Consider the following 17,649-nt stretch of genomic DNA (forward strand, 5'->3'; position numbering starts at 1 on the left):
CATTTACGCACGGCGCGCTGCACTCACATGGCTCCTCGCGTTTTGTCTGCTGATCATTAGCTGTGGGCCAAAAGCTATGCGAGTTAACTTGATTCTTTTTTTTGTAGGGAAGACTATGTTGCTTTCAAAAACATCTAAAAACAGAGCCCTTTTGCCGTGACATTGTGTATCGCAATGCCGTGACCCGGATTCGAACCGGGGTTGCTGCGGCCACAACGCAGAGTACTAACCACTATACGATCACGGCGAGCTACCAGGGCTTGCCCCTAGATGGGAGAAATTGCGATTTGTAGTGACGTTGATAATAAACTTGCTAATTGTTGAGCTATGCAGCGTATTTTTAATTTTATGTTTACGTTTATTTAGCTAGGCAAGTCAATTAAGAACAAATTCTTGTTTACAATGATGGCCTACCAAAAGGCAAAATAACTCCTGCGGAGACGGGGGCTGGGATAATAAATAAAAACATTTTTTAAATAAATGACAAATAAATATAGGACAAAACACACATCACGACAAGAGAGACAACATAACACTACATAAAGAGAGATCTAAGAAAACAACATAGCAAGGCAGCAACACATGACAACACAGCATGGTAGCAACACAACATGACAACAACATGGTAGCACAAAACATGGTACATTATTGGGCCCAGACAACAGCACAAAGGGCAGGAAGGTAGAGACAACAAAACATCACGCAAAGCAGCCACAGCTGTCAGTAAGAGTGTCCAGGATTGAGTCTTTGAATGAAGAGATTGAGATAAAACTCCAGTTTGAGTGTTTGTTGCAGCTCGTTCCAGTCGCTAGCTGCAGCGAACTGAAAAGAGGAGCAACCCAGGGATGTGTGCTTTGGGGACCTTTAACAGAATGTGACTGGAAGAACGGGTGTTTGTATGTGGAGGATGAGGGCTGCAGTAGATCTCTCAGAGACGGGCGAGTGAGGCCTAAGAGGGTTTTATAAATAAACGTAAACCAGTGGGTCTTGCAACAGGAATACAGAGATGACCAGTTTACAGAGGAGTATAGAGTGCAGTGATGTGTCCTATAAGGAGCATTGGTGGCAAATCTGATGGCCGAATGGTAAAGAACATCTAGCCGCTCGAGAGCACCCTTACCTGCTGATCTATAAATTATGTCTCCGTAATCTAGCATGGGTATGATGGTCATCTGAATCAGGGTTAGTTTGGCAGCTGGGATGAAAGAGGAGCGATTACGATAGAGGAAACCAAGTCTAGATTTAACCTTAGCCTACAGATTTGATATTTGCTGAGAAGGACAATGTACCGTCTAGCCATACTCCCAAGTGCTTGTATGAGGTGACTACCTCAAGCTCTAAACCCTCAGAGGGTCATTCTTATCAAACCACATTACTTTTATTTTGGAGGTGTTCAGGGACAGGGACATACAGGGAACCACTGCTCCTGCCATCTTAAAGTATGTAACCGAGTACCCAAGGGCCATAGGTAAGGCTGTACATTGCAAAATGAATGTCATTACGCACAATGGGGTGATATCTGACAGTTAGAGTTCACTAATATGATGAACTACGATGCTAATATTTGTGTAAACTCTTCAGAATCGTAATCTGTGGGTGTCATCGAGTAGCCTCATACCCCAATTTATGGATCCGAGATCCATATACAGGAGATAGGGGTGTATAGTGCATAGAAGTATAACCCCCAATGCAGTTCTAATACATAATCTCATACATAATCAGTGCGATTTCAACATTTTAAATTATTGTCTTTCGTTGCATTTATATAACAACATTCCGACCTTGTTGAGCATTATCTAGTCCAAATATGTCACGATTCCACTATTTTTGTATACGTTTGAATCACTTTCATTTTATTTTGAAGAGGAAAGGCAAATTCTACTATTGTGGCTAATCCTTGTTTTGGCTAGCTTCGGAGGGGTGAGAGGCTGTCAGGTGAGGAAGTGTCTGTGGATGGTGGCTGGAAGAGCGCGCTTGTTTGAAAAGGAAAAGCTCGGTAAACTACTAACAAAGATGAACATCAAGACGAAGCAGCTGCTTTACAAGGCCTGAGTGTTCCACGACAAAGCGATCGGCATTCGAGGGATTCGACTTCAAACGAGGAAGTGAAATAGAATCCAACGTATTATATTGTGGTAGGCGGTTTTAGCAACAGCTGTACAGGACTGTGGTCGACATTAATGATAGTCCTGATGGTGTGGGTGGGGATGAAAGTGAAAAGGAAAAATATTGGCCCTGCTATAAACGCTGCTAACAGCAGTGGCACTTCTAGTGTTGAGAACGTGAAGTGAAAAACAATGTAGTGATGTGTCAAGTTGTACTCGTGTTTGATGAGACCACTGTCTCATCTAAACCCTAAGATTCTGAAAATGAAAACTCCCAATGGGAAGAAAACCACAAGTCATGTCAATGATCTTCGGCTAAACTGAGGAGGAGGGGGGGGATTTCTGGGGTTCCACTATCTATGTCCATAGGTTTATTTCAAAGAAAATGTAGAGGGGGGCATAATGGTTGAATCCAAACGTCTGTTCAGTAGGAAAGAAAGCCTGTCAGTACTGTTAATGTTTGAGAAGGTTTTATGTAAGAAAGTACAGATGGGCTTCCTGGTTTTCATTGTTAAGAGAGTTTGGCCCACCTCCATTAAGGTGTTTTAAATGCCAATGAATGGGACATGTAGTGGCTCTGTGCAAAGGAAAGAAAGGATGTGCCAAGTGGGGAGGGGCACATGATTATAGTGAATGTGGGAACAATGTCAAGGTTTAACTGTTGTAATTGGGGTGGGAACAGAGTGCCACATTTGATGGATGCCAGGTACAGAAAAAGGCTAGAGAGGCCCAAAGATATAAAATCACTCATAATGACTCTTATGCAGAGGCTGCAAGGCAGATTGATGGAACTATTAGGCGGAATGATGGAGACAATAGGGCTTCTCCTGGAATAAGTGGACCTACTGTAGGAAATGTTGCTTATGTTGGTCCAGACACGGATACTAGACCTGTTCAGAAATCTTGTTCTCACATGTTGACGCCTAATAATAATACTAATGATGGAATGTCTCAGTATGATGATAATTAGAGTTATGGTTTTTGTTATCCTTCAGTGGAATGCCAGAAGCCTTATTACTAACGGTCAGGAGTTTTAAGAAATATGTCATTGATTTAGCGATCAAACCTGATGTGATATGTTTTCAAGATACATGGCTTAGACCACATCTTGATTTGATTATTCCTGGTTATTGATCAATCAGATCTGATAGATTGGACAGGGTGGTGAGTGTGCTAAGGGAAGGTCTTGAATATCATAATATAACTGTCTCATATGAATGTGTGGCGGTGGGAATCTACAGTGCAGGTAGTAATATTAAGTTACAACATTTTCACAACCCTAGTCATCAACTATCTGTAGCAATGTTTGATGAAATATCTGGAGAATTGGGCTCTAGAGAGATATGGTATGGCAACTTTAATACACATGGGGAAGCACACATACAGATGCTGATAGTACTATTGTGGAAGATATGATGGAAACCAGCATTAGTATGTCTTAACGATGGATGTGGTACAAGAGTCGGTGTTGTTAGAGGGGTTACATCCTGCCTGGACCTCTCACTGGCTTCTAACTCTATTGTATCTTTGTGTGAATGTAATGTAATGAATGATTCGACTGTTGGACGTGATCATTTCCTGATTTCATTAACTTTGATGTTACTATTCCAGATAGAGTATCATTCAGAAGATGGTGCTTTTCATAAAGCAGACTGGGAAAAGTTTGTTGATCATTGCCTCAAAGTCTGTTGGAGAGCTGTCTTTGTGCGGCCTATGTGACAGCTCTGATTTTGTGTGCTGCAAATTTATATGTGCCAGTGAGTGAAGTGGGTGGAAAAAAAGGAAGGTAGTTCCTTGGTGGACTGAAGAGTGCGCTGTAGCTATTTGAGAAAGAAATAGGGCTTACAGAGTGTTGCATAGCAATATGACTCCTGAGAATCTACTTGATTTCTAAAGGAAGAGGGCTTTAGTACGTAGGGTCGTTAAGTCTGTCAAGAGAAATGCATGGAGACAGTTCTGCTCTACAATAGGCAGGGGTACTGAGCTGGGGGATGTATAGTCTATGTTGAAGAAGATAACTGAAAGAAGCAAGTTCATATTTTGACTCCAATTCCAGGTTTTGGTCCAAAAATTGCTGAAACTGATAAAGAAAAATCTGACTTGTTGGGGAAGACATTTGTTAGGGTACATAGAGGGGTTACTTTGAGATTTGAAATGCTCGTGTTAATGTGTATAAGAAAAGGGATACTTTTGACTCTTCTTTGGATGCTGTTTTTCACCATAGATGAGATGCGTTCAACCTTAATAAGCTGTGTGTCACGCCCTGACCGTAGAGATCTTTTTATTCTCTATGTTTGGTTGGTCAGGGTGTGACTCGGCTGGGAAACTCTATGTTCTTTGTTTCCATGTTTTGGCCGGGTAGGGTTCTCAGTCAGGGACAGCTGTCTATCGTTGTCTCTGATTGGGAATCATACTTAGGCATTTCCCCCCCCCCCCCTTTTTTATTTGTGGGTAGTTGTCTTTGTTTGATGCAGGTATAGCCTTACGGAGCTTCACGGTCGTTTTTGTTGGCGACATTTAAAGATATAAGGAAAAAATGTACGCTCACCACGCTGCACCTTGGTCCGATCATTTCGACGAGCGTGACACTGTGGATATACAGCCCCAGGTCATGATCAGGTGTGCTATGTAATGTTTAAGCATCTACCTGATGAGGTCATACATGTTCTCCTGGGATTATGTAATACGATTTGGAGTGAGGGGGTTATACCTTCTGGTAGGAAACGTGCAGTAAAATTACCTTATGTAAAGCCTGGTAAGGACCCTTCCTTCATGTGCTGAGAGTTGTAGACCAATAGCACTGACCTCTAATTTGTGTAAACTGATGGAAAAGAGGATAGTCAACAGATTGTCATATTCCCTGGAACATAGAGGTTTAGTTAGTCGATGTCAATTGTGGATTCCGTAAAGGATGCATTAGTAAACCAGATGTAAGCAGGTGAGCAATGAAGTTGGAAAAAACTGTGGTCATGAAAGAAGGAATGGCTACGGTCTTTTTTGACATTGAAAAGGCTTATGACACTAAGTGGAGAGAAGGCCTACTGATTAACATGGAAAGACTTGGTATTGGTGGGAGATTATATAACTGGGTTTTGGCCGTATTTAATCCCTCTATCAAAGTTAAAATAGGATCCATTTTATCTGATGCCTATGGAGTCCTATTTTGTTCAACATTACGATGAACAGTGGGTTTTCAAATGTAGGTAGGGGTATTGGGGCTTCCATATGCTGATAATGGAGCTATTTGGAAGAGGGGAAGGAATATCTTGTGATCAAATCTATTCAACAAGCTATAGTGGATGTTGAAAGATGGTCGATTGACTGGGGTTTAAATTGTCAGTGGTGAAGTCTTGTTGTTCTTGAAGAAGAACGTTTCTGATAATATACAGTTGTTTCTGTATGGACAGCCTATGGGGAGGGTTTCTAAGTATAAATATTTGGGTCCATGGTTCAATGAGTGATATACAGTTGAAGTCGGAAGTTTACATACAGTTAGGTTGGAGTCATTAAAACTTGTTTTTCAAACACTCCACAAATTTCTTGTTAGCAAAAAATAGTTTTGACAAGTCGGTTAGGATATCTACTTTGTGCACGACACAAGTAATTTTTCCAACAATTGTTTACAGACAGATTAATTCACTGCATCACAATTTCAGTGGGTCAGAAGTTTACATACACTAAGTTGACTGTGCCTTTAAACAGCTTGGAGAATTCCAGAAAATTATGTAATGGCTTTGGAAGCTTCTGTTAGGCTAATTGACATAATTTGAGTCAATTGGAGGTGTACCTGTGGATGTATTTCAAGGCCTACCTTCAAACTCAGTGCCTCTTTGCTTGACATCATGGGAAAATCAAAAGAAATCAGCCAAGAACTCAGAAAAAAAATTGTAGACCTCCACAAGTCTGGTTAATCTTGGGAGCAATTTCCAAATGCCTGAAGGTACCACGTTCATCTGTACAAGCAATAGTACGCAAGTATAAACACCATGGGACCACGCAGCTATCATACCGCTCAGGAAGGAAACGCGTTCTGTCTCCTAGAGATGAACGTACTTTGGTGCGAAAAGTGCAAATCAATCCCACAACAACAGCAAAGGACCTTGTGAAGATGCTGGAGGAAACAGGTACAAAAGTATCTACATCCAGAGTAAAACAAGTCCTATATTGACATAACCTGAAAGGCCGCTCAGCAAGGAAGAAGCCACTGATCCAAAACCGCCATTTAAAAAAGCCAGACTACGGTTTGCAACTGCACATAGGGACAAAGATCATACTTTTTGGAGAAATGTCCTCTGGTCTGATGAAACAAAAATATAACTATTTGGCCATAATGACCATTGTTATGTTAGGAGGAAAAAGGGGGAGGCTTGCAAGCCAAAGAACACCATCCCAACAGTGAAGCCCTGGGGTGGCAGCATCATGTTGTGGGGGTGCTTTGCTGCATGAGGGACTGGTGCACTTCACAAAATAGATGGTGTCATGAGGAGGGAAATTATGTGGATATATTGAAGCAACATTTCAAGACTGGTTGACAATTGACAAGTTAAAGCTTTGTCGCAAATGGGTCTTCCAAATGGACAATGACCCAAAGCACACTTCCAAAGTTGTGGCAAAATGGCTTAAGGACAACAAAGTCAAGGTATTGGAGTGGCCATCACAAAACTGAAAATGCGTGTCTGAGCAATGAGGCCTACAAACCTGACTCAATTACACCAGCTCTGTCAGGAGGAACGGGCCAAATTTCACCCATCTTTTTGTGGGAAGCTTGTGGAAGGCTACCCGAAATGTTTGACCCAAGTTAAACAATTTAAAGGCAATGCTACCAAATACTAATTGAGGGTATGTAAACTTCTGACCCACTGGGAATGTGATGAAGGAAATAAAAGCTGAACTAAATCATTCTCTCTGCTGTAATTCTGGCATTCCACATTCTTAAAATAAAGTGGTGATCCTACCTGACCTAAGACATTGGATTTTTACTAGGATTAAATGTCAGGAATTGTGAAAAACTGAGTTTAAATGTATTTGACTAAGGTGTATGTAAACCTCCGACTTCAACTGTACATGGACAGATCATGACATAAATGTTGAAACCAAGTGTAAGAAGGTGTTGAATCTTATGTGCTCGGTCTCTGGTTATGAATGGGTGCTAATAGACAATCGTTGATGAACTATATTTTGGTTGGACAGTTGGAAAGCTTGCTGATGAGTGGTTTGAGGGAGTTGGAGGTTGGCCCTTCTGTGGTGATAGGGGATTTTCATCCATGGTTACTCCCAGATCCGGTTCTTGATCTAACCTTGGTAGAGAAAATGAAAGATTGGTCAGAAGTCAGTGATATATTGGAAAACTGGTTGACAATTACATTGGTAAAAGTATTTATGCTTGTTTACCGTTTTTCATAGATGGATCCAAGGACCCAGATAGTGGGTGCAGAGGAGCAGGCGTTTGTGTTCCTGAATTTGATGTGCAAATATGTAGAAGACTAGATGAACTGTCAGTATACTCAGTTGAACTGTTGGCAATAGTAGTTGCCCTCCAGTGGGTGAAGGACATACAACCTGTTAGAATTATAGTATGCTCAGATTCTCTGTCTGTATGGAATAGTTTATAATCTGGTAAATCTAATAGGAGTGACCTACTATTGGAGGTATTCATGTAATTATGGAGAATTGAGAGAATGGGTGTAGTATGGATATTCTGCTGGGTCCCAGCACATTCGGGTGTGGAAAGGAATGAAATTGTAGACCAGTTAGGCAAAAGAGCTTTGAAACAAGATATAATTTATATTAATGTTCCACTGGGTAGTGGTGAGGCCAAATGTAAGATCAGAGCCTTTATATGCCCTCCAAAGAAAGGTTGGTGGACCAAGATTCAAAGTTCAGATTAGGAAGGAAGAGGTGGTATTTGCTCGATTGCGCTAAGAACATTGTACATTGAACTCGTCATTACATCTGGTTGGCAAGCATGAGAATGGTTTGTGTCTGGAGTGTATGGTCGATGAAACAGTGGAGCATGTGTTGTTATATTGTTGTAAGTATGTTAGAGAGGGAAATATTGAAGTATAGGGACATTGAGGTTGGGAAGGTTTGGAAGGGATTTGGGGGATGGGGGAGGGTCTATTAGAAGTTAGTAAGGCTCTTTTTTATTTTCTCAGAAGTACTGAGTTAGGTAGGAGGATTTAGAAATGTTGTAAACTGTGATTGACCACACACTTTCAGCACAGTAAGGAGATGTTTTGTTAAATAAGAATGGTAGAAAGTGTAAGCAGAGTGAGCTGTACGCCGGATCGAAGACTGGAGGAGAAATGGAAGTGAAAGAGGGCGAAATATCGAAAGTGGTAGATGTGGTGAAGTTGTCGGAGCTCGATGCTTGCACCAAGGGTCAGGATAAAGATGACTCTGTGACCGTAGGCGTGACATTTTTTTAAAAAGTGGACCCTTTTGGCTGATCCATTTGTGGTTTCAGGGTGGCTGAAAACAGAGTTCAGTCTCGTGGAATTGGTGACCAGGAAGTGGTCCTGTGAAAAGGTGCCATTGAGAGGAGTGATTACTGGGGTAGGGGTAAATGTGAAAGTTGACCAACTGAAAGGGAAGATTCACAGTGTTTGTGATACTTGTCGTTTGGTGCGACGCAGACAGGGTGGCGAAACAGAATAGTTGTCGTCTGTCCTTTTGAGTTTTGATGTTGAGTCTTTACCCGACAAAGTGATGTTAGATATACGCTATCCCTTACGAGATGTTGTGCCAAAAGCATTACGTTGTTACAGGTGTCAAGCGTATGGGCATGTGGCAGCAGTGTGTGGGAGGGAGGTGTGGAAGTGTGCAGAAGGGCATGAGACAAAGGAATGTGTAGCATTGGGGAAAGTAGTGGTATGCGCTAATTGTAGGGGTGCCCATGGGGTTGGGGATCATAAATGTCCCATGCGAGGGAGGCAGATTGAGGTTTCCAGGGTTAGAGTAGAGCACAAGTTGTCCTATGCTGAGGCAGTTCAGAAAGTAGGGGGAGAGGAGTGGAGTGGAGTGGAGTGGTGTGAGTAACAAGTGATACAGTATATGTTTCAGTAAGATTAGATTTTTTGCATTTATAGCAATGGTTATCACTGTACTGCAGGGGTGGGACATAAGTCACAGACAATTGAGGTTGTGGTGGCAGCTGCAGAGAGGTATTTGAGTGTGCAAGACTTGACTGTCTACAGGGTGTGATAAGTGGTCTGAGGTAGGACTACATATATTTAAATAGTGGAGTAGGGTGGTGGGTTTTTAGTGACTGTAGGGTGTTTATTTTTGTATTCTTATTTTTTTAAAGCAAAATAAGGAAGTTATACTCCAGTCTAGTAGGTGACGGTAATGCAACATTTTATTGGACGCCAACCGCCCTTAAACCTATCGAAGAAGAAGAAGTGGCTAGCTTCACACAGGTATGGCGCGAGACAGCAAGTGCACTGGAATCTGTTGAAAGCAAACTGCGAAGTGAGAAACGAGAGAGAGAGAAAATGAAGTTCCTACACACGTGGATTAATTTATATCACTGTAGTTATTTTAAAGAGATTCTGCTTGTCGGGCGGCTTTAAAACTAAATCATAAACGTTCGTTGAGTTTGACTCTAGTGGAGAAGCTTGCTATGCTCGCGCACACAAACAAATGACGGAGAACAACCCGCTGAACGTGCACACCTATCGACGGAGAACGGACGAATGACATGGAAAACATTTTAGAAACACCCTTTGTCGTCTAATTTATTATTACACAAGTTAAACTGGTTGGAGATCAAAGACGCTAGCAAGCTATATTTTGAACGTTTCGATGGATCATTTGTAAACGGCACCCCCCTCCCATCCAGGATACAACCATAACATATATGATCAGATTGAGGAATGTGCGGCGTTAAAAACATTTGACACGTCATTAAACCGTATAGGAGTATTTTAGTCTCTACCAAAAGCAGCTTCCTCATTATCTACAGAACTGTCAACAGAGCTAGCAGCAGTTTGTCGCTTTGTTTACCTCGCTACTGTAGCTAGCTAGCTAACGTTTTGAGAGCAGGCTGCACAGTTGGATGGATAACGTTAGCTAACCTAGATACCAACTAAACGTGGTGCCACCACTGGTGGGTAATGCTTGCAGCCCCTCTGTATGACAACCAGCTGTTGGTTGTTGGGACGAGCAATTTGAATTGGTCCTGATTTATTTGACTGGCTGTTAGGAAAGCTTCCAAAGAGCGAGTGCCAACGGGGTCGTCCGGTTTTCAGCCAGTCTTCATTGCCACTGGGGTCACCATGGCACAGCAGCAGATGCCAAGCTCTCAGAAGGCACTAATGCTTGAACTGAAGTCTCTCCAAGAGGAACCAGTGGAGGGTTTCCGCATCACACCAGTAGAAGAGTCTGACTTGTACAACTGGGAGGTGGCCATATTTGGACCCCCCAACACACTTTATGAGGGAGGATACTTCAAGGTGAGGGAGAATTTCTTCTGCAATACACGTGATCTGGGACCTATTGCTAACTAGTCTAGAGTATAGAAAGTATTAATAAAATAACAAGAATCCAAACAATAGCGTTACTTATAGTATATACAAACACACTTTTTTGTTATATGTAGGCAATCCCTGTACCCCTGCCTAGAGAGCAGTGTTTCCCAAACTTGGCATACTGCTTGTAGCCTTTCCATAGTTTATTTGACCATATAAATTAACATTGCAATATTTTATGTTACAACTGAGTCTTAAGCTGTCACCCAGGAAGAACTTGCCACAACCCTCCAGTGGGTGTCAATATGCGACACACTATTTGTAAAAAGCCAAAGTATTCCTTCCCGCACACATCACTGACTTTCATTTCCCAGGCACACATGAAGTTTCCAGTTGACTACCCCTACTCTCCACCTACTTTCCGTTTCCTCACAAAGATGTGGCACCCCAACATATATGAGGTGATGTATACCACATTGTATGTTTGTCTTGATTTTATGAGTTTATGGGTAATTGTTGGTCTTGCTGTGGAGAGTAACTTGCTGTTTGTCTACAGAATGGGGAAGTGTGTATCTCCATCCTTCACCCCCCTGTTGACGACCCACAGAGCGGAGAGCTACCCTCTGAGAGATGGAACCCCACCCAGAATGTCAGGTAAAATACTCTGTATGAATACATTCCGAATGCAGTGTAAATGCTTCAAAATGTAATTTATCCAAAAACCCTTGACAAACCCAATTTCCAATTTTGGCCAACAAGCCAAAGCCTCCGTTAGTGCCTTAAAAATACACCATTTGATTTTTATTTAACTAGGCAAGTCAGTTTAGAACAATTTCTTATTTACAATGACGGCCTATTCCGGATGACGGAATTGTGCGCCGCCCTATGGGACTCCCAAATATGGCCGGATTTGAGAGAGCCTGGATTCGAACCAGGTACTATAGTAATGCCTCTTGCAATGAGATGCAGTGCCTTAGACCGCTGCGCCACTCGGGAGCCCATTACTATTGCTCTCTATACAGTGCATTCGGAAAGTATTCAGAGCTCTTGACTTTTTCACGTTACAGCCTTATTCTAAAATTGTCCTCATCAATCTACACACAATACCCCATAATGACAAAGCGAAAACAGGTTTTTAGACTTTTGCAAATTGATTAAAAATACAAAACAGAAATATCTTAGTTACTTAAGTTTTCAGACCTTTTGCTATGAGACTCGAAATTGAGCTCAGGAGCATCCCGTTTCCATTGATCATCCTTGAAATGTTTCAATAACTTTGAGTCCTCCGGTGGTAAATTCAATTGATTGGACATGATTTGGAAAGGCACACACCTGTCTATATAAGGTTGACAGTGTATGTCAGAGCAAAATCCTATTTAATCAATTTTAGAATGAGGTTGTAACAAAGTGGGAAAAGTCAATGGGTCTGAATACTTTCCAAATGCACCGTATACCTAAAAGTTGAAGAATGGTGCGCAACATTTCAGGAGAATGTCTCTCAGTACGTACTGTTGTAAAACTTTGCTAAATGTTTAATCAACTGAACGTACCCCTGACATGCCTAGTGAACACAGCCCAGATGTACTCACCTGTGACCTTACCTGTACTTTTTGTATATGAATATGTCTATTCAGGACCATCCTACTGAGTGTGATCTCTCTGCTGAACGAGCCCAACACCTTCTCCCCGGCCAATGTCGATGCCTCTGTTATGTTCCGCAAGTGGAGAGACAGCAAGGGCAAGGACAAAGAGTATGCTGAGATCATCAGGTACCTAAAATTCTCTCTTTTAACACGCAATGAAAAACTGCAATATACTCCTTCACACACACACATGACTAAACATGGAAATTCAGTGCAGCCAATCACTTCATTTTCTACCTGGAATCTTACTCTCTTTCTCTCAGGAAGCAGGTAGTGTCCACTAAAGTGGAGGCGGAGCGGGATGGGGTGAAGGTCCCTACCACGCTGGCGGAGTACTGCATCCAGACCAAAGTGCCTTCCCACGACAGCAGCTCGGACTTGCTTTACGACGACCTCTACGATGATGACATTGAGGAGGATGACGAGGAAGACGAAGATGATGCAGAAGCTGGGTGCCAGATGGCCGGAGAGGAGGGGAACTGCTTAATTGACGAGGAAGACTCGGGCAACGAAGAGTCATGACCTTCCTCCTCTCGCTTTTTATCCCGCTCCTCCCCACACCCTTCCTACCAGTGACTCTGCTGCAGCCTCCTCCTATCCTTACTTTCTGATTCCTTACCACGTGCGCACACACACACTCTTGCTCGATCCATCCCATTCTTGACGGCTTCCCATAGCACTTAACATGCCCATATTCTATTAAGGCGCTCTACACCTGAAGCAGGGATTTTTAACAGCTTTATGGGGGTCAGATTTAATGGTTTTATTATGGCATTTTTCTTATTCAGCCATTTGAGGGGTCAGTTTTAAACAGTTCAACATAATCACATGCTTTATAATGACACCAATCTGGCTTGTATGCTGTCTACCAGTGTTGCCAACAATTTTTTTGCGAGAATTCCTATTGGCTGCTTGATTTGTCGGCAGATTATGTTTTGCTGTAACCATGGCATTTTCTCCCCTTCTCCCGCTGCACACCCCCTCCCCTTATGCTTCTGTACCTGTGTGTGCGGTGTTGCTGTGACTTCTTTTGCATAGGCAGCTTTTCTCACTTTTGTTTGTGGAATTATTTAGTGGGAAAAGTCACTAAAGGGTATCAAAACTCATCTCCAAGGCAGCCTGAAAAGTAGCTTAATTTGTCGCTAGGCAATTTGACAAATAAAAGTTGCTGTGGGGGTCTGAAAACTGACTGAATATAGCGACTTTAAGTTGGCAACACTGGTTTCTACCCCTCCCAGGGTTAAAATACACTCTCAAACTAATTCTAATTCCGTTGTGTTAAACCAAATTGTATTCAAACGTAAAACCACAATTTAAATGAACTCTAATTTGTTCTTAAGCTGTGGAACAGGGTGGTAAGATGCACTCAACTAACATACCCATCTCTTACTCTCTCACACATAGTCAACAAGATGAAGACCCTTCAGTTAAATAAATAAACAAAAAACCTACTCTTTCTGTATTGCCCTGGCATGGATCTGAACACCAAAAGGACAATTTTTGCTTGGTTCCTCATGTTTCTCTGAGTCATCCACTCAAAGATCGCTAGCAGATAGGAAGGGTTGGGCACTTACTCCCAACATGCATCTCTTTGAGTGGATTCATCTCAACATGCATATTTTCAACCAGAGACCGTAGAGAAGCAATCTCTGCTCCAACTTCTAAGGTGAAATGCACCTGAAACTGATAAAGGGTTTCTGAGACTGATAAACTGATAGTCTCACGCCTGATGTCACTTAAACTCTTGTGCTCTCAAACAAGATGCTTCCAAATATTGGTACGGTACCAGCGATGGATAATTTCCATGGGGACTGGACTGGCGACATGGCGTTGTTTCCTTGGTGACTGATTTGTAACAACCCATTCTTTCTATGCCTATGGGGGACTTGAACACCAGGGGTGAATGAGACAAGTGGACCCCCCCCACCACACCACAGAGCATTGGAGCCAACAAACTGCTCTGCACAGAAACCAGCACTGAGAGAGGCAACACTGCTGTTTCAAGTAGAGACAATTTGTTCTGTTAGTATTTGCTGTAGTCAGTAATCTCCCATTCAAGGTTTGATGAAAACATCTCTCTTTACCCAGAAACACAGACAATGAATGCTGGATCACCATGGGAAGTGTTGGCCATTCCATAACACTTTGTTACAGCTGAAGTTTGGGGTGTGTCACCTTCCTCTACTAAGGGTGTGTATAAGCAACAGACCTGGGTTCACATACTATTTGAAATCATTTTAAATGTCCCAAAAGTGCAAACCCAGACTGTTGAAAGCAAACTATTTGATTTCGAATAGTATTTGAATGCAGGTCTGATGAGCCAGACATTGAGGTTACAAATGCTTGGGTATAATGGAGTGAACTGAAAGCCACTTAATGTCTTTGATTTTTCATTTGAGTTTGGTAGTCCTCAAGTGGTTCCAAAGTAAATGTGATTCATGATGTTTTTGTTGCCAAAGAGATCTCCCAGTGCCAGTCACAGGCCCTTGACCACAGATGGGTAATCATTACATAGAAAAGCATTCCGTTTGGGGACACGTAGAGCACTTCATAACCATTATGATCATTTATTAGATATCTCAATTATGTTTCATTTTAATTTAAGTTCAATAATCGCTTAGAGACTTTGGGCTTGATTCAATCAAATGCACAGGGCAATATTTATGCAGTAGTATGTAGGCCTAAACATAGTGGGTAAACGAAGATATTGTATAAACATTGCTACGGCAGGGTGGCTTGGATCCAGCCCTCGGTGTCTTTCAGCTAATGTTACGTGTTTGTTTTTCGGAGTAGAAAATTCACCTTGTTTTTCATGGTCTAACTGAACTTACATCATGAACGTTGACTGAAGATAAAATAAGCTTTCTTTTGTGAATCTAAGGCTTTATATTTGGGTTGTTTGTTGCACAAAGTCAAATAAATACAGAGAGCACTGGAAATTGTCAAAGCTATTTCAAAGTGAGAATTATTTTCGCCATTAAAAACATCCACTTGTTAGATATTTGTTTCAATGAAAAAGAAAACGCATTCAAATGAAATGCCCCCCCCCCCCCCCTAAAAATTGGTGGGGTGAATGAGAGAAAGTCTGAAGATGGAAGTAGGGCAATCAAGTCTCAATCGCAGGTGTCTGTAGCATTGAGCACCTCCCACTACTGATCTCCCTGTGTAGCACAGGAGGCTACTGAGGGGAGGACGGCTCAAAATAATGGCTGGAATGGAATGGCATCTACCACATGGAAACCATTAGTTTGATGTGTTCGATACCATTCCATTTATTCCGTTCCAGCCATAACAATGAGCCGGTCCTCCACAATGAAGGTGCCAGCAGCTTCCTGTGGTGTGAGGTGAGGCTCGCAACCTTTTAGCGCCTGTCCTTTTTCTTTGCAGCCACATGGGCCTGAAAATAGATAGTTACAGAGTTAAGAGCCATAAACACTGGATATTCCTGTATCAACAGGTTCAACTGTATAACAGTGCAACAACAGGCTTCTTGTTTTTTCCTCGCAGGGCTCTCCAGAGTGATGAGAAGCTTCCCTTCCTCTGCTTTGCTGCAGATGCGATGCTGAGGCGATCACCGGGAGAGAAAACGTCTGCGAGGGCTCCAGGCTGGTAGCATCAACTACACTGAACAAAAATATAAACGCAACATGCAACAATTTGAAAAGATTTTACTGAGTTACAGTTCATATAAGGAAATCAGTCAATTGAAATTCAGTAGGCCCGTAATCTATAGATTTCACATGACTGGGAATACAGATATGCATCTGTTGGTCACAGATACCTTTTTTAAAAAAGGTAAGGGCGTGGATCAGAAAAACAGTATCTGGTGTGACCAGTATTTGCCTCATGTAGATCAGCACATGTCCTTCGCATAGAGTTGATCAGGCTGTTGATTGTGGCCTGTTGGCTGTGCGAAGTTGCTGGACATTGACGGGACCTGGAATATGCTGTCATACACGTCGAACCAGAGCATCCCAAACATGCTCAATGGGTGACATGTCTGATGAGTATGCAGGCTTGGAAGAACTAGGACATTTTGAGCTTCCTGGAATTGTGTCCAGATCCTTCTGACATGGTTCTGTGCACTATCAAACTGAAACATGAAGTGATGGCAGCGGATGAATGGCACGACAACGGGTCTCAGGATCTTGTCACGGTATCTCTGTGGATTCAAATGACCATTGATAAAATGCAATTGTGTTTGTTGTCCGTAGCTTATGTGTCTGCCCATTCCATAACCCCACCACCAGGCACTATGTTCACAACATTGACATCAGCAAACCACTTGCCCACGCGACTCCATACACGCTGTCTGCCATCTCCCCGGTACAGTTGAAACCAGGATTCATTCGTGAAGAGCACACTTCTCCAGTATGACATTGGCCATCGAACATGAGAATTTGCCCACTGAATTCGGTTATGATGCTGAACTGCAGTCAGGTCAAGAAACCTGGTGAGGATGACAAGCACGCAGATCGCTTCCCTGAGACGCTTTCTGACAGTTTGTGCAGAAATTCTTCTGTTGTGCAAATCCACAGTTTCACCAGCTGTCCGGGAGAGTCATCTAAGACCATCCCACAGGTGAAGAAGCCGAATGTGGAGGTCATAGGCTGGCATGGCGTGGTCTACGGTTGTGAGGCCGGTTGGACGTACTCCCAAATGCTCTAAAATGACGTTGTAGGCAGCTTATGGTAGAGAAATTAACATTAAATTCTCTGGCAACAGCTCTGGTGGACATTCCTGCAGCCAGCATACCAATTGCACGCTCCCTCAACTTGAGGCATCTGTGGAATTGTGTTGTATGACTAAACTACACCTTTTAGAGTGGCCTTTAATTGTCCCCAGCACAAGGTGCACTTGTGTAGTGATCATGCTGTTTAATCAGCTTCTTGATATGCCATACCTTTCAGGTGTGCCAGGTGGATGGCTTATCTTGTCAAAGGTTTTTAGAAGTTTTTGAGATAAGAAAATATTTATTAAATAAACTAAAGTACAGTGCCTTCGGAAAGTATTCAGACCCCTTGAATTTTTCCACATTTTGTTACGTTACAGCCTTATTTGAAAATGTATTAAATAAATAAAAAATCCTCAGCAATTTACGCACAATAACCCATAATGACAATGCGAAAACAGGGTTTTAGAAATGGCTTATTTACATAAGTATTCATAGATTTTGCTATGAGACTCGAAATTGAGCTCAGGTGCATCCTGTTTCCATTGATCATCCTTTAGCTGTTTCTACAACTTGATTGGAGTCCACCTGTGGTAAATTAAATTAATTGGACATGATTTGGGCGGCAGGTAGCCTAGTGGTTAGAGCGTTGGACTAGTAACCGAAAGGTTGCAATATCGAATCTCAGAGCTGACAAGGTAAAAATCTGTCGTTCTGCCCCTGAACAAGGCAGGTAACCCACTGTTCCTAGGCCGTCATTG

At 42.3% G+C, this 17,649-nt stretch overlaps 1 protein-coding gene and 1 non-coding gene across 2 annotated transcripts; one reads left to right on the forward strand and one right to left on the reverse strand.

Annotated features, from left to right (window-relative positions):
* Positions 1-175: 175 nt before the first annotated feature.
* Positions 176-247, reverse strand: trnah-gug. Its single transcript has one exon. It is a non-coding gene; the product is annotated as a tRNA-His (tRNA).
* Positions 248-9,209: 8,962 nt separating this feature from the next.
* On the forward strand, positions 9,210-15,163 carry LOC110535790 (ubiquitin-conjugating enzyme E2 R2). The gene is made up of 6 exons (XM_036935616.1): positions 9,210-9,523; positions 10,309-10,558; positions 10,948-11,034; positions 11,130-11,227; positions 12,208-12,342; positions 12,480-15,163. Exons 1-6 carry the CDS (start codon positions 9,453-9,455, stop codon positions 12,736-12,738), a joined length of 900 nt encoding a protein of 299 aa, XP_036791511.1. The 5' UTR covers positions 9,210-9,452; the 3' UTR covers positions 12,739-15,163.
* The last annotated feature ends 2,486 nt before the right edge of the window (positions 15,164-17,649 follow it).

The sequence above is a fragment of the Oncorhynchus mykiss genome, chromosome 11 (assembly GCF_013265735.2).
Source record: "Oncorhynchus mykiss isolate Arlee chromosome 11, USDA_OmykA_1.1, whole genome shotgun sequence".
In the NCBI taxonomy this organism is placed as follows: Eukaryota; Metazoa; Chordata; class Actinopteri; order Salmoniformes; family Salmonidae; genus Oncorhynchus; species Oncorhynchus mykiss.